Source organism: Enoplosus armatus, chromosome 17 (assembly GCF_043641665.1).
Source record: "Enoplosus armatus isolate fEnoArm2 chromosome 17, fEnoArm2.hap1, whole genome shotgun sequence".
NCBI lineage: Eukaryota > Metazoa > Chordata > Actinopteri > Centrarchiformes > Enoplosidae > Enoplosus > Enoplosus armatus.
This window is the reverse complement of record NC_092196.1, coordinates 4,556,790-4,578,214: the sequence shown is the minus strand read 5'-3', so window position 1 is coordinate 4,578,214 and position 21,425 is coordinate 4,556,790. Positions and strand designations below refer to the sequence as shown.

Here is a 21,425-nt window from a genome sequence, read left to right as displayed (position 1 = left end):
ATTACTGGAAAATACTTACATTCTGATGTTAAATCCACGTTTCCGCTCAATGTAGCTTTTTGATTGGGTGGGATCTGTTCCTGTTAATGTATAACAAACTGTGTTTGTATTAATAAATGATTTTTATTTTGAATAGAGGTCTTAATTAGAGTTTTGACTGAGTTTTGATAGTATTTGTACTATTGATTCTAAGAAGGACATTCATGACTTACTTATTTAATAAGGAACATGACTGATTAATTACATGACTGTTAATTGCTCACCAGCTAGAGATTTTTCACAACCTGGCAACCCAAAACTTGTTTTTTATTAATGGCTTCTAACTGATTTTTAACCATTAAAAATCCCTTTTTATAACTTATAGAGGGTGTCTTCTTAGAAAGGGGTCATTTAAAATACAACATGTGTCTGGAAATATATTCATTATCTTTAAGAAATATAAATTATGAAACTATCTTTATGGGCCTCATGGGCTCCATATATGTACGATGGAGCACAGTTCATATAAAGACTTTATACAAAATCATTTTCACAGCATTTGGATTCATACAAAAATGAAATAAATCAAGTCAGTGTGCCGTTTGATCTCCTTTGTGAATGCCATTAGATTTTTAGTCATTTGCATTTGTGAATAAAAATGTTGTCAATGGAATCAAAAGATTAGAAATATACATCTGAAAATATTCTAGGATACCAAAAGTGAATGTTTCCTGTGGTGGAATGTAACTTAGTACATTTACTCAATTGCTGTTTTGAGGTACTTGTATTTTACTTGAGTATTTCCATTTTATGCTACCTTATATTTGTACTCCGCTACATCTCAGAGGCAAATTGTACTTTTTGCTCCTCTACGTTTAACTGACAGCTATAGTTGCGAGTAGATTCAGATTAATACAAAGTATATAACCAATACATATCTTATTATAGATACACGTGTATATATAGTAATTAGAATATATGTGAATACTTCTTCCATTATTAAAAGGGCAGTAGAAAAACAAATTGACAACAGTATTTACGGTACTCCACTTCCTCATGTTTGACGTCGCGCTACTCGAAGACTTTCGGCCTTTGAAAACGCGACGTCACATCCGGTCTCTTTTGTGCTTCGCAGAGCTCCGGCATGGCGGACACCGGTGTGGTGGAGACGCTCCTTCGGCGTATTGAGAAGGTGGACGACGGCGTGGACAGCCTGGAAGTGGCGGCCAGCCTCGGGGTGGACCACCAAGTCATCGTCGGAGCCGTGAAGAGTCTGCAGGCTCTCGGCGACGTGAGTTTCCCGGGCTGAGTGGCAGCGGAAGTCCGACTGTCACCGTCAACACTGTTCAGTTCAGTGTGACTGACGCAATAAGGACAGCAGTGTTACAGAGCTGTCAGTCAGAGCTGTTTATTAAGCTGCATTAAAGTACAACAGTCTATTGAGCCAGTTGAGGATGAATATTAACACTGTTCAATGAGCCGTGTGTTCCCTGCTGTCCAGCTAATCTCAGCCGAGCTGCGCTCCTCCAAGAACTGGGAGCTGACGGAGGAGGGCACGGAGATAGCCGAGCAGGGCAGCCATGAAGCCCGGGTCTTCGGCTCCATCCCACTGGAGGGTCTGGCACAGAGTGAGCTCATGGTGAGTGTCACAGGTGGACAGGTCAGGTCGACCACAGTGGGAGTGACAGACAGACACACACACACACACACACATCATCATCATCACCTGCAGGACTGAAACTGAAAAAGAATCTCATCCTGATTTGGGTTCAGGTGTAAACACGATGTCCTTCTCTTTCTTTATGCTCCTCTATATTCTGCACTTTATGAAGCAAGGATTCCTGAAGTGCAGGATTTGTGTCTTCAAAAGGGAGTAATTGATGTGGAGCTGCAATATCTACAGTCAATCAAATGATCAGTCGATTGACAGATCATTAATCGGCTTAACTATTTTGACAATTGGATAGTTTTTTTTAAAGCAAGAATTGTGAGGGTTTGATGCTTTTCCGTGTCATACATGAAAGTAAATAATATCTGTGGATTTTGACCTTGGTTTGTGGGTAATTATAACGGGCATTTTTCACTATTTTCTGGCATTTTATAGACAAAACTATTGATTTAAAAAGTAATGCTATTATGCTATACAGCCAGTACAACCAAGCACACAAACGTTTTAACAAAACAATGTCCATAACACATGTAAGGAGGAGCATTGTTCATGGGAATGTCCTGTTGTATGATATTTTTGTATTGTGTTTCTTGTATTGTTGACTGTGGTCTTTCTCTGTGCCCCCAGTTATGTTCACTATGTGTATTTCCTCCTATATGTGACTTGAGGAGTGAGAAGGAAAAGATACTTTTGTCATCTGCATGCCAAATATACAATATAGAAAGACATCAGGCTAAAGCCATCTCTTAGCCAGTGATTTAAAGGTTTTTCCAGATTCAATATCCGTGGAAAAATTAGCATCCACAATAAAGGGAAAATGCAAGAATTTTGAAAAGACCACACCTTAGATTTTTGATGTATTCACTTATTTAACATGTTTTAAAATGTCATTTTACTCCTATAAACACATAAATGTTTGCTATTTTCAACGACACTGTTGTACCTCTGTGATTGTTCCCGTGCAGAAACTGTCCTTCGGGAAGATCGGCTTCAGCAAGGCCATGTCCAACAAGTGGATCAGAGTGGACAAGACGCAGGAGGGTGGCCCGAGGATATTCAAGGCCGTATGTTTTAAGTTTACGTCAGCCTGCTAATCGTTGCCTTCTGTGACCTGCAGTCCCCGTTCTAAGTAAGGTGTGTATGTGCGGTTATGTGTTGGCCCCCAGGTGGAGAGCATCGATGACCAGGTCCGAGACAAGCTGCTTGTGGTACAGAAAGGCGACACCTCTCAGCTGGAGGAGAAAGAAAAGAATGAGCTGAAGAAGAGGAAACTGCTCTCTGAAGTGTAAGGCCACACACGAGCGGTGATTGTGTTACCTTTGCCTTCCAGTAGGCGGCAGTAGAAGCTTCGTTGTGGCTCAGTGGTTGCCTTCCACAAGTCGGCATGAGGGTGGGATTTCATTTGAAACAGATAGACGCTCAGTCCTTAACCCCAGTTTCATTGAAGCCCAAGTCTGGTGGGAACTGAGAAGTGATTGTGATTGTTTTGATGCATCCTGCTGCTGTTGGCAGCATTCGTTATGTAACTCTTAATGAGTTTCACAGAAGTATGGCATTGCCTCTTGGCTTCTGTGAGTGCTGTGACCAACGTTTCATCTCATGATGGCATGATTAATAGGATAGATGTTGGACATATGGACATACACATGTAAGATTAGAATGAGTATTGTGTATATATATGTTGCTGTCACCCCAAAAACCCTCAAGGAGTGGGTAACTTCCTCATATTACCCTGTCAGGATGTAAAGTTAGTTTTCGTTAAGAATGTATTGTGCTGTTTTGTGAGGCACAGGGGAAAAAATATTTTGCTTTAATATTAATGTGTTGCCTTAATAGTTATAGCAACAAGGGGAACAACAGGTTTGAAACCGTCTGTTGTGCGTCTTTCCTTCTGTTCAACACTGAAGGCAACCCCCCCACACCTGTCAGTATTAGGGCTCAGGGCAGATCCATAGAGAGAAGAGGATGTGACGTAACACTTCACGAGGAGCCCGATTAGCCAAAGCCTCCACTTTCAGAAGAGACCTGAGCTCCACATTTGAGTTTGAATGTGAAAGAGTGCATGCACAGCGAGCTGCACCGAGGGGGAAGCTACAGACTTTATCATTTAAAGATGAAACGATTAGTTGATCAATCGATCGTCAGGAAAAAGAAGCCAAACATTCGCTGCTTTCAGCTTCTGAAATGTGAGGATGCCTCTCTTTGTCATATATGAAAGCAAATTGGATTAGTTTTGAAAGAAAACAAACAATGTGAACATGAGCTGTAGGAAATTATGATGGAATTTTCTGACATTTTATTTATTTATCTTAACAGGGACAATTACACATGACTGTACACTTAATGTAGAAGTCTCCTCTACACAAGGTTTAAGTGTTAACCACCTCACCCATTCACCCTGTGTTGAAGATCATTTGCAGATAAAGCAACTGATGCATAAAATGTAGTGGAAAGAAGACATTGCCAAAAATACAAAATACATTTGTAACAAGTCCTCTGTACTCCTGGGGTACAGCGGGTCATACATAACAAATGCAAAACTAATCAAGAACCTTAAATTTAGAATGCACATGGATGAGGACATGTTGGATTTTGGTGTTAACGTGCAAAAATATACTCTGGATTGATACCAAGGTTCATATTCTTCTAAAATCCTCTTTACTCAGAAAGCAGTCTCTCATAAACTGGTGCCAGACTACAGATGTACTAAGCTGATCTAAGCGTCCCTCTCCTGGGGGACAATACTATCAGGAAACCACTAAGCATAAACAAAGCATGGCTGTAGGTTTAGGTGAGGTTTACTGAGTAACCAAATACACCACAGCATGTTTTTTTCAATGTCTAAATCCACACTAAAAACACATGTGGCCTTCACATCACTAATGTTTTAATCCCACAACACCTCTGCCCAGCATCTTCACAACACACACTTCACTATAATGCCATGGCAGGTTGAGGTGAATGAATTTCTGTGTTTTAGGACAGTGAAGTCATACTGGATCACTAAGGGCGACTCCTTCAGCACCACCGTCACCAAACAGGAGACGGAGCTCACTCCTGAGATGATTGCCAAGTGAGTGTGAATATTTTTGATGTTGTCTGCTTAATGCAACGTGTGGAAAATTTGTCCCGTCTGTCCTCGTCTGTCTGTCGGTGACGGTGTGCAGGATCTCAGACAGGGGACGTAGAGAAACCTCCGCCCATAAAAGGGGACACGTCCAAAGATGAGGACTTTGTCCTAAAGGCAGGGCTGGACAAAATGATTGTGACCAAAAAAAAAAGATGACTTAACGTAACGGAAGCAAATGATTAATTTAGACGGCCATGTTTGCCACATAAGGTGGAGTTGTGCAGGGGGTCTGCAAGTCCTGGAAAATGTTAAATATCTATCTAAACTCAAGGGTCTTGAGACAGTTAAACATTATTCTTTGCTGTTTTGTGCTGATATTTTGGCCTTATTTTCCATTTTTAAATTGGTATTCAAAAATCTCAAATTGTATGTTAATGAAGCCTTTTGGCGCCACGTAATAGTCACTGTTTCTGTGAGAAATGCAAAACAAGGACAAATAAATAAATAAATAAATAATGGCCAATGGAATCATCATACAGCTTATGCTGTTGTCATGCTGAGGATGAGGCATTAAACTGCTAGCAGAAAAAAAGCTCTGGTCTCAGGTTTGCATGAAATCATGTCACAGAGGGGATTTAGCTAAAAGCAGCATCCAGATGTTCCTTCCAAAATGCCCAAAATTCAGATTGCCGCTGCTTTCACTTCTCTGTGCCGTGCAGATTAAAAATGCTCAAAAGAAATGGGACAAATATTGGATTGTGGAAAACGTATTGACAATAAAGAAGCAAGGATGCTGTAGTTTATTGAAACGGCAAAAGTCAAAGCTTTTCCCTTAACAACTCCTCTTTAGTTGTACTCATGTTGTGTTGCAGTGGCAGCTGGAAAGAGAAGAAATTTAAGCCCTACAACTTTGAGGCCATGGGCGTGGCCCCCGACTGTGGTCACCTGCACCCGCTGATGAAGGTGCGAACACAGTTTAGGCAGATCTTCCTGGAGATGGGGTGAGTAGCCGTAAATATCACAGTGAAAGAAGCCATTTCAAACCCAAACATAAAGAAACAGACAAAATTAACTCTGTGCTGCCTGTAGCTTCACAGAGATGCCGACCAACAACTTCATAGAGAGCTCTTTCTGGAACTTTGACTCCCTGTTCCAGCCCCAGCAGCACCCGGCCAGAGACCAGCACGACACCTTCTTCCTGTCTGGTGCGTGTCACACACTGCGAGTTTCTGCGAGTGCCGTCGCTCTCCAAGTCATTTTATGATGGTTGCTTATTCTGAACGTCACTTTTCAGACCCAGCACTCGCCCATGACTTCCCCCAGGACTACCTGGAGAGAGTGAAGAAGGTCCACTCAGAGGGAGGCTTTGGCTCACAAGGGTGAGACGTAATCACGCACTCGCCTGACAAGTAATCAACTGTCAACAAAGCCTGTGACGCCGTTATCGAACATCCTGCTGTCTTTCAGGTACAAATACGACTGGAAGATCGAGGAGGCTCAGAAGAACATCCTCCGCACTCACACCACCGCAGTCAGTGCACGCATGCTGTATAAACTTGCACAACAGGTGAGCTGCACACACACACACACACACACACACACTTATAAGTATGTTTTGTTTGTAGTAATGTTTGAAAGTTTCAAAACCCAGGTTTGTTTCTTAAATGCATTTAAAGACTTAAAGGCCGTTCGCACGCCACTCTCTTTTTGGACTTACCTTTGGGATGAGTTGGAGTGCAGACTGCGAGCTGGTCCTTGAGCCCGACCTCACTAATACTCTTGTGGCTGAAGGGGAGCAAATCCCTGCAGCCAGGTTCTAAACTCCAAACTGTGGAAAGTCTTCCCTGAAGGTCATTACAGCAGCGCAAAGTTCTGGGTGTAATGTTCAGGCGTCCGCGTACTTTTGACCATAAAGCGCATGTGCTGTACATGCGCTGCCATTAACCACGAGGCTGTCAAACCATCCACCCACCCACCAGGAGAAGTTCACTCCCGTCAAGTATTTCTCCATCGACCGGGTGTTCAGGAACGAGACCTTAGACGCCACCCATCTAGCTGAGTTCCACCAGATAGAGGGCGTCGTGGCCGACTATGGACTCACACTGGGGGACCTCATGGGCATCCTGCATCAGTTCTTCACCAAACTAGGTGAGGAGGGCCGCATGACACTGTGAATATGACTTGATAAGTAACTCGTAAATGGTCTTCTAATAGGGCTACAAACTCCAATGTTCCTGAAGAGTAATTATGAATACACAGTTAGACAGAACCACAACAACAGTCTTAAACGCTGCATTTAAGTCATTATTATTAAGTTATTTAAGCCGTACACCTGCAGACTATGGGATCATTTTATCAAAGGCTCGGAACACAGGCGATGATAATAACAACATTTCCTTCAGGTGGGTTTTTCAAGCGAAACCAATCTGGTCGGTCTTGTTTCTTTGCTAGGAATTACCAAACTACGCTTCAAGCCTGCCTACAACCCATACACAGAGCCCAGCATGGAAGTGTTCAGCTACCATGAAGGTATAGTACAACCCCTCTAGATAATCTACAACCATTGAATACTCTTAGTTTAACAGGCTGCTGTTGAAACGAGTTTCAACCAACAGATCGCTTTCCTCTCTTTTTTTTTTTTTTGCAGCTGGAAAATGAATGAACTGAATAGGATGCAGAATGATTTCTATAAAACATTTAAAGGTTCGTTTTGGTTGTTCCACCGACTGTGTACAATTTCTTTCTCTACATACAGGATTAAAAAAGTGGGTGGAAGTGGGAAACTCTGGGGTCTTCAGACCAGAGATGCTGCTGCCCATGGGTCTGCCCGAGGATGTGTCTGTAATTGCCTGGGGACTGTCTCTGGAGAGGTGAGCACACGGAACTGAATATGAAGTTGTCGTATACAGAGAGAGCACACTCTGTATGTAGACTAGGCTCATTGGCTCAGTGGGTTTGAAAGATCACAGCTGACCTGCATTTTATTTTACTGCTATGTCATACGTTGTCTATAATCTCTCGGATTCCCCCTTTTTAAGGGTTAAAGGTGTGCGATTCAGTCTATAGACGTCATCAGTCCTCTGGCTGTGTAGCCACTGAGCTGTCATGTAACCCACATGTCAGATATTTAGGTTTATTGTCTGAAGAGGATTATTCCTGTTTATAAATGGCTTTAATTTACTATTTACATGATAGATTGGAATTACTTCGTGTTAGATTACAAACTACATGTCATTGTCACACTACTGACGATGTGATTTTTTTTTTTTAACCGGGGGACAACCATCATGGCTAGTCACTATGGAGTGAGCGAGCTGGGAAAGGCCCTATAATCCGGGCTGAGTAATCCTGTTGTTTTTGCTCTGACCTGTCAGACCTGGAATAGACACAACACAAGCACTTTGGCCTCTGTTATGGCGGCATTTTGCGTGACAAGAAGTGTCGCTCACTCAGCCTTCTCCTCTGACCCGCAGGCCCACCATGATCAAATACGGCATCAACAACATCAGAGAGCTGGTGGGACACAAGGTGAACCTACAGATGGTCTACGACAGCCCCATATGTCGACTGGAGTCCTGAGTTTCACCCAACGTCTATCATCATCATTATTATTATTTTGGATGGACCCACCTTACCTTTCACCACGTGACGCCCCATTTCCACTTGAGGAAGCACTCCACCCTCTGGTTATTCTTGCCAGTCCACGATCGGCCAGTACAGGGGGGTCTGTTTTTCTCCCAACAACACTTCAAAGGGCTTCAACTCATAAGAGCAGCCATTGTATGAACTTAATATTGTGCTGCCATGCAAAACATCAGTACGAGTCTTGACTTTGTTACACTAAGAACAGCTATTATTTTTTACATCACCTGCCCCAGTGACTTGTACAGGAAACAATACTACTTTTGGAATGTGACAAAGGCACAATAAAAAGCTTTTTCCAAATACCAATAGCACCTCACTTGTGTGTTTGTTGTTGTAAACATGATATATTGTCATTTGTAGACTTGGGGGAAATAGTTTTTAATGAAATTGTCATATCTCCTCTTTCCCTAACTTGGCTCTGTGAGGTTCTACCTGCAAAGCCAATCAGTGCTCAGAATGAACTCGGGAGGACCAACCACGTTCTGCCTCTTTACAGAGCCACCTCACTGCTCTGTGACCGAGGTTAAAGCTGAAGGGTTGAAACCTCAAAATTGATGACCAGACGCTGAATGATGCTGATACCGAAGCCAACTGAAAGTTGTTGGGTTTTTTTTAAATCTAGTTTGAGTTTGGTGAAAAGTACACTTTTACCATTAGCTACCATGCTAGACAGCAAGCTTGCTGATTATTAATTAGCAAGCTTATTACCCGCCTCATGCTAATGCCTTTTAGCGTAATTCATGTTGTTAATAGCCCTTTTTCACAGCAGACATGTCAGCAGGAAAAGCACACATGTATTTATTAACACTGATGATGGCTGCATTGTTTTATTAAGTCCACTTGAGGGTTTCCTCCTATGACAACGGTCGGTCTGTTGTATTGTATTGAATTTTGTTGCATATCGAAACTGGTGAACATCAATATTTCAAAACCACGCTCGCAGATATATGTTGTGGAAGATTTTTGATGGTGCTACTGTCGGGATGCAGATTACTGCACATTTTTCTATCCAGTTGCGCTGTAGGTTTGTTGTGTCTGTGATGAAAAGGGCAGCCTGTGTTGGGATGTGAGGTCTGTAGGATTACAGTTGACCGTTGCAACCCAATTATCATTGACTGTGTGTTTCCTCGATTCCCGAGTTCAATATTTTTTAAGTTGCATTTCATTCTCATGTAATCCTTTATCTTGTATTCAGTCTCATTTTAAATCACATGTTCAGTACAGTTCACCTCATGTCGAATTCCAATTCATTTCACTGCTGCAGACTGAAGTTCAAAGACAGTTCAGTGCTCAACTTAATAAGCTCTTGCTGCTGTTTCTTGGCTCAGTCTGCCAAAACTTCCCATAATCCTTTCACCTGTCTAGAGAAGGTTTGTTCTTTCCCGACTCTGTGGTGAATAAAAAAAAAAAACACTAAAAGCAAGTAGACCACCTGCTGTTTTGGATGTTGCCGTTCTGCATTTAAAATATTTTAAATGAAAAAATGCATTAAATGGAGTTCTGAATTGATTCAAGCAGCCAAACCAAATCTGCATTAATAAGTTCTGATTTCAACCGTCCTTCAGCTCTTCTTAGTTGACGTCCAAGAACAGGAGCAGCTGTGAGCTTGTATTAAATGAGAAATTAGCTCGCTTTGCCAGCATGCTATGTATACTTTTTTTTTTTTTTTGCTGTGAGCTGCGCTGATGGGCTCTGCATACCAGACATGCATGAGTGCGTGTGACACCTGCGAGAAAAGGGCTACGGGATTAAGTTGTGTTGTGAACATGTTGAATTGCTGGAACTCTGCTAAGTCCCGCTCTTAAGCTAATCCCTCAGTGTCTTGAAATAACATTTTACTCAAGTGTGCGAGGCAGCCAGCTGGTTGGCTTTACAGGTCGGAGGGCGGCCTTGTTGATGTGAGGACGACAGATAATGTAGGAACCTCCGTCGAGATTCTGATCTCCCGCGCCTCGTTCGTGCAGAACCTGAGGCACACATTAAGAGCGAGAATATAAGCGTGACGGAAATACCGTCGGTAAGTTCTGTCACTGGCTAATCTCACGTTGTACTGGTGGATTACATACACTATCTCGCTGCCAGTACAAACACCAGTCACTCCCCAGGAACATGCAGAAGCTCCACTCTCCTATTGTCTTACAGCCACTTGCGAGGCTTTCATGAGAAATACCTTTATTTCACCCACAAAGAAATGAGACAACAGGTAGGCTGTACTGTAACCATGACGGCACGTACCAACATGCAGTGTCTGTTAAACTTGATCTAACGTGTCTAACAGCTTCTCTCTGAAGCTCGGGCACACAGAGACAATATCCAGTGATCTTCTCCAGTAATCCCCTTTGTCCTTGGGTGTCCCCTTCTCACGGTGTTTGCTCTGACTTTTCTGTTGACATGACATGCGAGAGAGACAACGGCCTTGAGTCACATTGCAGGGAAGGAGCGTCGTCACCAGCATCACTGTCAAAGGAGGATGACATGACAAAGTAGGGAAACATGAGATGGGGTTTCTACACACTGCGTAGCCATCTCTTACCGGCCACGTTAAAGTCATATCTGCATCTGTGTCTTATGGTGCTGGGGCTCCAACACTTGATTGCAAGTCGCCAAGACTGTTCATGATCATGGTGCTTGCCAGAGGTCAGATCTCCCTGGGGATGCTGATCTCTCTGGTTGACCCGGGGCTGGCGGAGAAAGTCATTGAGCCGTGACTCGTTGGGCTGTGTGTGTGTGGGAAGAAAGAGGGGATGTAGGGGATGGCAGCCAGCAGCAGCGGGCTGCCCTGGGGGCTCTCATCGTGGGGCAGAGGGATGACCACGTCGTCCTGGTCCCACACGTGGAAGGCATTGTGGGCAAACGGATGCACTGGAGGAGGATGGGCGGAGGCCATCCTCTGCTGGTTGATGTCCTTGTCCTTCTCTTCTTCACCAGTCGGACCCAACATACATTCTAAACAAGGGAGACGGAGGTGAATCAGCGAGGGCTTCTGCAGGTGCCAGGGGTGTAGCTCAACTGATTTCATTTCAAAATATATAATCACACATCGAGTCAGCTGTCTAAACAGTTAGTTGGCTAAAAGCAACAAGGTTGAAATAGCTCATATAAAACCGTTCAAAAAAAGTAACGGATAAATGGTGGAAATGTCTAGCTTCTGCCACTAGGAGAACAAATAGAACCTAAACACTTGACAGTTCAGTTGTATGAAAAAAACACTAACTTTATCCACCTTTGCATAGTTAATAGTGTTAAATGACATCCAGATTAAAATCAAATGAACACATTTGGTGGTGGTGATGATGACCTCTGGGAAAGAAAAACAAAAAGCTTGGGAACCACTGATGCAGATTCAAATGTAGCCTACTGCATTATTATTATTAGTATTATTATTATTATTATGAGGCAGCCAGATGCTGCATGTGCATGTCCAATAGTCGGTTGACTCAAACGAAATGAAGTAAGTACACCTTTAACTTTAAAATGTTCAGAGGGGCAGTACCTGCTATGTCAATGGCCAGGTCCTTGATGAGATGTCCAACAATGGCATAGGCAACTCCGACAACCACCAGGGCGGCCATGAGCAGGTACACCACCGCCTTCGGCAGGGGGATGAGGTCCTTCGTTGGGTACCTGTACTGCTTGTACAGAGGGTCGTCTATTGCCGCTGAATACGAGTAAGCGTGCGCTTCACCGGTCGAGTTCAAGCCGGTGAAGTTATAGCCACTCATGGTTAGTGGTGAGAATGACGGCTTCTTCCTGCTCACTTCAAACTGGACCGTCCCGCAGACATGAGAGTGGTGTTGCGTGAAGCAGTCACGCAAAAAAAAAACAACACACAAAAAACTATTCTGCAAAGAAAACAGGAAAGCTCCACATTTATCCCAATGCGTGTGTGTGTGTGTGTGTGTGTGTGTGTGTGTGTGGGGTTGAATGAGTGAACTCCCACAGGTTTAGTTGTTGCAGGGTTGCTGTGCGGGTCCTTGTGTGAGGCGTTCAGGAGCCGCTGCCTCCCTCTCCGTCCTCGGTGCTGAAGCGCGGGTCCGCCCACTTGGACCGCTCGTCCGTCTGACTCCGCTGCGACTCTGTCCCACATGTCCTCTGACGCGGGCTTAAACGCCGCCGTCGCCCTGCCCTTAATTCCTCCGAGTTTAATTCCTCCCAAGTTACCGAGAAGTCGCCTGGTCGGAAATCAATCAAGCGTTTTCCGATGCGTAGAGGGCTATTTGCGCTGATCCAAGCAGTTGAGAGTTTCCCTGAAGTAAGGAGCGCTGGGGGGGGGGGGGGGGGGGGGGGTTATAACAGGAACACACTACTTTACAATGCCACTAACTAAATACCCGGCAGTCCCACACACTGGTCTTAAAGGCGGGGGCGTTGAATGTAACATTTGCAGCCTGAAACCAACAGCGCCGCTCTCCCCTGAGAATGCACGGTGTGACCTTCAGGGACCCCCAGGGACAACAGGTGTTTCTGAGGTCACAGCTGATGAAAAGCAATTTTGTGACTCGTCTGATTGACCAACACGTAAATATCTCAATCCTGTCATTGGAAGACGGTCACGTATTGTATTGATCTGTGTGTGTTGTGATAAGTTTGGCTTCGACCAGTTAAGAGCCATCAATCTTAGTTCCCTTCTCCAGTGTTTTTATTAATAACATAGTTGTGTAAATAGGCCACGCGCATAACAGTTGAGAACAGTCGATGGTGTGTTTCAGTGATGTGCCACTTACCAACTGACATGAATCGACCTCTGCACCTCATAAAATGTTCGGTTGTAAGTCACAGCAACACGCGTGGGAGCACTGGGCCCAGGTGATGGTACCAGTCAGCCCAAGTGGACGGCCCTGTCTGCCAATTCCACAAACCTGCAAGAGAGGAGCGAACAAGACACAACCACAGAGGTCAGAGGGCCGTCACAATGACTACTTATTACTACTAACAGAAAAACCTCTCTGGCTGTTATTAAATGACACAAATGTGTTGTGTGAATGACAGTGGAAGCTCCAGCCACTGAGGGAGACCATGTGATGTAGGGAGTGGACCTTGACTTAAGAAAGTTGTTGATATAAAAGGATGATATACGACGGACAATAATATATCATTATACAAGATTGTCCTATATGGTATTTATAACCGTGTAACAATAAACCACGCTGGGTTAAAAATGTACATTGGGCTGATGGCGGCGCTCATAATACCATTATCACAAGAACATCTGATGAGACACAAAGGTTGGAGTTATGCGTTATTATGTTCATGAAGTAGATTAGTTCGTTTTAGAATCAGGCCGAAATTCTGCCAAATCGCCTGTCGTTTGATGTCCAGAAAGGGTCCATTTTTAACTGCAGTGAGCTTGTTTTGCTGTTTTTGGAGTGTTTTACACACTGGCTGAAAGTTTTGACTGAGGCTGTGCTATAATATAAATAGAACTGGACTGGTCTGCAAAATTGTCTACATCTTCCTAGATGATTCGTTGCATTCTTTCTCTCTCCTGCCAATCTCAATCTAGATGTCAGATCGTCTTAGATTTAGCAGCAATTAGTTGATTGAGTCGTCAGTCAACCTAATGGGCATGTCTTTGGACTGTGGGAGGAAACAGGAGCAAACAGAAAAGACCAGGACCTTCTGCTGTGAGGCCACAATGCTAATCATTGGGCCGCCATGCTGCCCTGAGGAGAAGTACGAATGCTTTGCTTTTACAGGTGTTTTGCCACAACACCTTTTAGAAATCTTCGCTCCGCGCAACATAAAGAGCAAATGGTCTTCTTCATCCAGGAGAAGCAGCGTCGAGAGCAATTCTTCTTCTTCTTCTTGGACTTGCTGTCATCCGTGTCGTCCAGAACAGTGGCAGGGGCAGCAGCAGGGTTGGACTCCTCAGATGTCTGACTTTCACAGATGGACTCCTCATCGTACGTCTTCTCCAGTGGAATTCTGTTGTGTGGAGGAGCGGGCTGAACCACGATGAGACCTGATGGCGGTGTGCCTGGATAGGCTGCCGGATTCGTGCTGGGTTGAGTCGCCTGGTGACTTTCATAGGTGGACTTCAAACGACTGACTGAACTCATCTTAATATTGCATATTCCCCTCCTCTGGCTGTAAGAAAGAAGATATCTGGAGCTCAAAAATGTTGCTACTACATCAAGAAGAGTGGAAGACGACCTTACCTGTTATCCACAGTTTGAATTTCAAGTTCACTACTTTAGATTTGTGGGAGTACAGAAAGGTAAGCCCTCAATTTGAATTGAAGATGTGCCGTAACCCATCCCACAACCACTCGTACCCACAAATCCCAAAACATTAATCATGATCTTGTGTTTTGGTGGTGTACTCAGAGGATTAGCATGTTTGTCCTTGCTAAATGCTTTGACATAGCCTCTAACTCACTGAGGTTATAATCCAGATGATTATTTGAGATGAAAAGCATCCTAATTATTAGTATTAGACTACCACAACTGCTGCCAGTGTCTGGATGACGGACCATGAGCCCTCTTTCTTTCTACATTTCAGTTCACATCACAAGTGAACCACCATGCCATCATCCCGGACAGACAGGACAGAGAACACACTGTCCATTCGGGGTACAATTAGTCACATCTACACATGCCTGAAAGATGAAAGGCCGTTGGTCCCAAAAAAAAAAAATAAGCAAGCAATTTCCTTATGTAAGCGGCGTGTAGAACACGCCTGGGCATCGTGTACAGCCGGGGATTTGCCGGTTCTTTAATTCCCTCCACTTCAAAGTGGCAGAGGCAGACATGCAATGAAGCTGCAGAGGATGGAGGTCTTTCTCTGTCCAGCGGAAATGCCCCCCCCCCCCCTCCCTCCCTCAAACCCTGATGGATTTGGAGACAAACAGGGAAAAAAAGAGAGATTATCTGCTCAGCACTGAGAACATTTTGTTGAGTTAACTTCTCCTTAATTGTCCAGACATAGACATGTGATATATAATACAAAATGCATGTTCAAGTATTCTTCCACACACACACACACACACACACACACATGTATTTGCACTGGTCAACTGAAACCCCTTGACTACGCACAGGTGGTCTCTATTTAACTAGTTATGTGTAATTATCTGTGAATTTGGAATGCAGGACTTCTACTCGTCCTGGAGTATTTTTACATCGTTGCATTGGTACATATATGATCCGAGGACTTCTTCCACCACTCAGTAAAGGTAACTCCATAACTCTAATTCAGAACTGTCTTCCTCTTTATTTATTTATTTTTTTGCATTTCAAGACAGCTGTCTTTGTTTGTCAACGACAATTTTTTCTGAATTTCAGACAGCACACAACTGAAGTCAACACAACCTTGAGCTGCCCTGTGGACTGGCAGCATGTTTAACCCTACAACCAGCATTTTGATGTGACTTCTTCACACAGCACAGCTTTGTGCTACAGGTTTGTGGTCATGACATGATCCACTTCCATTTAGATTAAGAATCATTACATTGTCACCATGTTGTACTGAGAATGAAATAACAGCTGGCTGGAAGGGCGTGGCTTACCTTATCACTTATCATCTTCCCTGCGGACATTTGGAATACTCAAATAACTTTTATTTATTAAAGCTCTGATCGACATCCTTGACCTCTTTTAAACCGTGCAAAGTTATGACAGAGCCAGTAAAGTGCTTGGAGTAATCACCATGGTAACGGCTCTTATCATCTACACACTAATTACACAGTGACAGGATACAATTAAAAACAAACAAAAAGCTTCACAGATAATTCCAAACAAGTTGTGGCCATTTATGCTTTGTTGTTTTATAATTACAGTATTAACATTTGCATAAATCAGTAACCAGCAGCAAATCTAGATCTTGACCTCATTCAGAACTGTTAATACTTAACTAAAGTAGTGTCCAATGCTATACAATTAATTATACTTTGTCTATAAAACTGGCTAGTAGGGAGCTGAAAAGAAATCTCTGCTATGGTGTTGTGACCGAGAGTAGAAAAATAGCCCTTTTTAAGTTGAAATATCCACTTCTGAATTAATTACACTCCACAAGTTGAGTGACAGACTTACATGTGAGCACTCAAATATATATATATTCTGCAAACCTGAGAGAAAACAAACATTGTCACTATACAGACGAGAATTCATCAAAATAATTTGAAAAGGCGGCCACAGAGTCGACATGCAAGTTACATTTCTGACAGGTTCCTGTCGGCAGCACGAGGTGGGATCTATTTGCCCACAGTGAAGGACTGCAGTCCCGTGATGGCTCTGCCCAGGATCAGGGCGTGGATGTCGTGAGTACCTGGAGGGGGAGACAACTGATATCAAACAGGATGTGTAGGTGGGACACAGATATATATATTGGTTTAATATACCCTCTCACAAAACTACCGTGAAACAATTAAGTGAATCTGTATCTCCCGCCGCCGCCTCCTCCTCCTCCTCCTCCTCCTCCTCACCTTCGTACGTGTTGACCGCCTCGAGGTTCATGACGTGGCGGATGATGTGGTACTCGTCTGCGATGCCGTTTCCTCCCAGCATGTCTCTGGCCTGCCTGGCGATGTCGAGGGCTTTACCGCAGCTGTTTCTCTTCAGCATGGATATCATCTCTGGGGCCGCTCTGTGAAGAAAGCACCATTTTGGTTTTGCATTAGTTTTACCCGGACTGGCGGCAGTGTGGCCGCACCCACGTTTGTACTGTGTGTGATGCCTGTATATGAATTACACTACACAGCCACCAAAATGAGAGGAGCCTATCTCTAAGATCACAAAATGAAATGCCAACACCATGTCGTTCCATCTTATACACTTCAGGATAAAGTCGCCTTCACCTTTTCTCATCGATGAGTCTTCCCAGCTGCAGACAGGACTGAAGGCCGAGGGTGATCTCTGTCAACATGTCGGCCATTTTCTTCTGCATCAGCTGGTTCCTTGCAAGTGGCACGCCAAACTGGAATCTGGTATAGAAAACAACGACACTGTGTTACTTTTTTTTTTTTTTTTTTTAGGTAATCTAATTTAATTAATGCATTAAGAGTGTTAAGAGACTACTGAACACAGAAATGACACAACACACAAAGAGGATATGGCAACACACAGGAACTTGGGACATCTGACCTGTCGAGTGTGTACTGTCGGGCTGCATGGAAACAGAACTCTGCAGCACCCAGAGCGCCCCATGCAATACCGTAACGAGCGTTGTTCAAGCAGCCAAAGGGACCCTGGCAACAGCAAAAGGAGTGTGATGAGCAATTACTGCTGTGTGTTTGAATTGTAAAACACTGAGCCACACTGTAGAATATCACATGACGGTAAATAACAAAGTCGGGGAGTCACAAACTTTGTTTCACGAGTATATTCTGTGCGCAGCAGAGCAGAGGTGCACAGTTATTTAAGTATCTTCCACACATTACCACATCTAGGATGTTCATGGTGTCACTCCACTCACCCCGAGGCCGGAGGCTTTAGGGAGCAGGTTCTCCTCAGGAACTTCCACCTCGTCCATGATGATCATACCAGTGGCGGAGGCTCTCAGGGAGAACTTCCCCTCAATCTTAGGTGTGGAGAGGCCCTTCATGCCACGCTCCAAGATGAAGCCGCGGATCTTCCCATCGTCACATTTGGCCCAGACCACAGCAACATCCGCCACCGGGGAGTTGGTGATCCTGAAGGTACAGGCAAAGGGGATGTTAGGGAGACGCCTTTGTGACTGCAAAGGTAGGCCAGATTTTTTTCTATAAAGAGTAAACAACATAGATTTGAACCTAGAATTTGTATGAAGTTATAAAATTGTTAAAAAAAATAAAATTAAAGCACACCGCTCGATTCATTTAATGAGACCCCAGTAAACCCTAGAATAAAAAGGCTACATCTCTGAGTTTCATACAGTACTTTCACTGACAAGAGCTCCACCATGTGGACAACTAATGACACATAGAGCCCTGTGCCACAACAAAAACCTTTATCTTGAACACAGAAATGTTGCACAAAAATCTAAAACAATGTGTTGGACAAAGGAAAAAAACAAAACCAAGGTCACTACAAAAGAAAGGAAAACGTCTGTCAGTGGTTGTGCACCATGCAGTTTACAGAGAATTCATTCAGACTGGGTGTTATTGAGGCACTGCTCAAGAAACACCTCTTGTTATTTAGCACATCTCCACTACTCACCAGGTCTTTGAGCCAGTGAGAGTGTAGGTGCGGCTGGATGGATTGTATTTGGCTCTGGTTTCCATGCTGCTGGGGTCACTGCCATGGTTAGGCTCCGTCAATCCAAAGCAACCCAGGATCTCTCCACGAGCTGGGAGTGACAGAGGGGGATAACCCAAGAGCTCAGTCACTCATCATTGGGGTTTTTATTGTATTAATATCTGACACCAGGTTATCTATTGTTGATAGACAAACTGGCTGACAATAGACTGTTGATACGTAGTATGTTGTTGTTGCTGTTTTCTCTTCTTACCCAGCTTGGGGAGGTACTTCTGTTTCTGCTCCTCGGTGCCATAGGCATTAATGGGGTGCATGACCAGTGACGACTGCACACTCATGACTGAGCGATAGCCGCTGTCCACTCTCTCTACTTCTCTGGCAATCAAACCATAGGCCACATAGCTTGTCCCAGCACAGCCATAACCTTTGAATCAAACACATGAGGAGGATTTATTGTCAGTGAATGTAAAGCAGAATGTAAAGCAGAATGTAAAGCATTAAATTACTCAAAGTTAGGAAATAAAGTAAGGTTTAATGGACTAAAACTTGTCACAGACACTAAATTTCTCCAAAAACAAACACACAGGTTCAGTGCGCACATGGCCAAAGTCCATTTCAGTCAGTTATGTAAGATACATTTGGCTGTTTTACAATAGAAGTATGGTGAAACTTTATAGTTCACAATAAAATGCTACAATAGACACACATCTGTGGTCCATTCTGTTTAGGTCATCAAAACATTAAAGGGTATATACTGTATGTGGGATTTCCTCTGTAACATACATGCAGTGAGAAGTGAAGAGTGTGCTGGTCAAATCAAGTAGACTGGTCCACACTCACCTTTAATGGTTGGGCCCAGGACACCCATCTCTCCCATCTCTGACACAATTTCTCTGTGGAACACTGGGGGGAAAAAAGTGACACAACCAGTTGTCACATAAGGTCAAGTTAGAGGAGTTACACTGCTTTACTTCAACTAAGAGTATGTCAAACTGACAAAGCGGACAAAGGACTCAAAGGACTCAAGGGCTCAAGCATGACGAAAAACAACGAGTCTCTAACCTTCATTTCTGTTTGCCATAACAATGCGAGGCATGAGTTTTTCTTGGCAGTAGGTCCGGAAGGAGTCTCTGATCATGATCTCGTCCTCTGTCAGCTGGCCCTCCAGGTCCAGGGCATCGTGCCAGTTGAACTGGACCTTAGCTGTCAGACATTTAGAAGAGGAACAATTCAAAAACCTTAAAACCATAGTTAAGAAAAGATGTCCTTGTGAGAGCTTCACATTCCGGACACAATCTTTGAAACAGATTTCAGAAATAAGGAGCTATTAACACCTACGTGCTTTAGACTTCTGCTCAGTCTGTGCATCTGTGGAAAATTCAAACCAGAATAATGATTAGTATCGTGCAAGAAATGCAAGGATTTAATTTGTGACTAACTTTTTGACATGTAATGAAATGCATAGAAAGAAGAAAATCTAAAATAGTTCAGCTTTGTGTAATTATAGCACATTTACTACTCTCTAAGGTACAATCATTTCAAATATAGTTTGCTACTGTGGCTCTCCCTGTGGGTGGGTGTGGAAGCTCTAAACCTTTGCAAATGACACTGAAACCACCTGTATGAAAAGATGCAGCTGTGGGTGGTGAACCGTCCCTTTAAACGATGTTATCTCCGTGGCTGGCGTGGTGTCATAGCACTTACCCCATCTGGCAGGTGATGCGGTTCCCTGTGCTCTGGAAGCTGAGATGATGGCACATCTCTGAGGGTTGGCCAAGAGACGGCACACGGTGCTCCTCAATGCCATGATGAAGATTAGTCTACAAAGTAAACACTTCCTACATTTGATTCACATTCATTAAACTGGTAACTCAAAGTGCAGTTTATTGAACAGTCAACCGTGTAACTTACAGTGAAAGTAAGTAAAAGAAGAAGTCGGTCTATAAACCCTAGCATGAGAAATGATAATACTAGCAAACTGTCGGAAAAATAACAGTAATTCCTTCTCACTGATCCATGCCAAACTGTCCACTGTAATATCTAATGAAGCAACCTGTAAACAGTGCCAAGCTAAGTTAGCTCAGCTAGCCTGTGTGGCCTTAAGTGACTTTAATGTAGCTACAAGCTAACAACGCTAGCTCACGATAGCTAGCCAGTAACTTTGGGTGTAAGCAGCATGATTTTCGAATGACCCTAATAGCAATACACTGTATGGCCACTGTGTGTTGAGAATAGCAGTAAAAGCTATGTTGACAGTTGTATAAGGAGCATTTACCTGGCTACGTGGGACAACGACTCTTGTCTTGGCTTCCCTCAGCTTGACGGCGCAGTACCACTTCACATCAAAACACACGCTGACGTCATCACGTAAATCACGCCAAGCCGGGTGTGCCATATTGAGTGTGGCGTCGTCATTGAACCATACGCAAAGATTAAACCGTGGTCAACAATTATGGTACAAAATCAATCACTGTATCTATGTGAAGGCAGTAAATATAAAATCGGAGACTAAGACATGAAAATATGAGTGAACTCTTTGTTTGTAGCCAGTCATCATCACTGAAGATGGCTTCCTTTACAGGATACTTCAGCCCCTGAGAACGACTCTGATTGGCTGATCAGCAGAGGTGTGGATGTTGGAGGAGTGGGTATATGTGGCTATATTTATTTGTCAGTTCCCAGAATAAAACCAATGCAGTTCCAAAAAAGGGAGGATGACAGTAGCTGTCACATTTCCCAATAGGTTTATCCCTCCAGTCCTGACAGCAGACACAATAAGTACTTCAGTTGTACTCATACCAATACTCCTGTCAGCTGAATGATGTGACTTACACATTCTCTAGACTTATCATAAACAGAGCTACTCAAGGGCAAGTTGTCTGGCATTTTT

General features: G+C 43.6%; 3 protein-coding genes across 3 annotated transcripts; 1 reads left to right on the top strand and 2 right to left on the bottom strand.

Moving 5' to 3' along the window:
- The first annotated feature begins 1,117 nt into the window (after window positions 1–1,117).
- farsa (phenylalanyl-tRNA synthetase subunit alpha) lies at window positions 1,118–8,669 on the top strand. Its single transcript, XM_070923039.1, has 13 exons — window positions 1,118–1,270; window positions 1,481–1,618; window positions 2,614–2,712; window positions 2,815–2,933; window positions 4,629–4,721; window positions 5,591–5,719; window positions 5,808–5,923; window positions 6,013–6,097; window positions 6,186–6,285; window positions 6,698–6,866; window positions 7,170–7,247; window positions 7,474–7,588; window positions 8,192–8,669. The coding sequence occupies exons 1-13, from the start codon at window positions 1,124–1,126 to the stop codon at window positions 8,295–8,297; spliced, it is 1,494 nt and encodes a 497-aa protein (XP_070779140.1). The 5' UTR covers window positions 1,118–1,123; the 3' UTR covers window positions 8,298–8,669.
- Window positions 8,670–11,001: 2,332 nt separating this feature from the next.
- LOC139299908 (uncharacterized) lies at window positions 11,002–12,085 on the bottom strand. Its single transcript, XM_070922857.1, has 2 exons — window positions 11,857–12,085; window positions 11,002–11,309 (listed from the first exon to the last, which is right to left on the bottom strand). Exons 1-2 carry the CDS (start codon window positions 12,083–12,085, stop codon window positions 11,002–11,004), a joined length of 537 nt encoding a protein of 178 aa, XP_070778958.1.
- A 3,465-nt stretch (window positions 12,086–15,550) lies between these two features.
- Window positions 15,551–20,864, bottom strand: gcdhb (glutaryl-CoA dehydrogenase b). The gene is made up of 12 exons (XM_070922804.1): window positions 20,811–20,864; window positions 20,240–20,355; window positions 19,874–19,903; window positions 19,598–19,738; window positions 19,376–19,438; window positions 18,789–18,959; window positions 18,497–18,626; window positions 17,775–17,991; window positions 17,444–17,547; window positions 17,158–17,283; window positions 16,786–16,946; window positions 15,551–16,628 (listed from the first exon to the last, which is right to left on the bottom strand). The coding sequence occupies exons 2-12, from the start codon at window positions 20,340–20,342 to the stop codon at window positions 16,555–16,557; spliced, it is 1,320 nt and encodes a 439-aa protein (XP_070778905.1). The 5' UTR covers window positions 20,343–20,355; window positions 20,811–20,864; the 3' UTR covers window positions 15,551–16,554.
- Window positions 20,865–21,425: the final 561 nt, after the last annotated feature.

What these genes read in the sequence shown, in the direction of transcription:
- gcdhb (XM_070922804.1), bottom strand. Translation starts at nt 20,342, where the DNA reads ATGGCATTGAGGAGCACCGTGTGCCGTCTCTTGGCCAACCCTCAGAGA. An exon ending in TGAGCAGAAGTCTAAAGCAC is followed by an intron (nt 19,739 to 19,873) that starts GTAGGTGTTAAT and finishes AATGTCTGACAG; the next exon opens with CTAAGGTCCAGTTCAACTGG. An exon ending in AGACTCATCGATGAGAAAAG is followed by an intron (nt 16,947 to 17,157) that starts GTGAAGGCGACT and finishes CTTTCTTCACAG; the next exon opens with AGCGGCCCCAGAGATGATAT.
- LOC139299908 (XM_070922857.1), bottom strand. Translation starts at nt 12,085, where the DNA reads ATGAGTGGCTATAACTTCACCGGCTTGAACTCGACCGGTGAAGCGCAC. An exon ending in CCTGGCCATTGACATAGCAG is followed by an intron (nt 11,310 to 11,856) that starts GTACTGCCCCTC and finishes TCCCTTGTTTAG; the next exon opens with AATGTATGTTGGGTCCGACT.
- farsa (XM_070923039.1), top strand. Translation starts at nt 1,124, where the DNA reads ATGGCGGACACCGGTGTGGTGGAGACGCTCCTTCGGCGTATTGAGAAG. An exon ending in GTCTGCAGGCTCTCGGCGAC is followed by an intron (nt 1,271 to 1,480) that starts GTGAGTTTCCCG and finishes CCTGCTGTCCAG; the next exon opens with CTAATCTCAGCCGAGCTGCG. An exon ending in GCCCGAGGATATTCAAGGCC is followed by an intron (nt 2,713 to 2,814) that starts GTATGTTTTAAG and finishes GTTGGCCCCCAG; the next exon opens with GTGGAGAGCATCGATGACCA.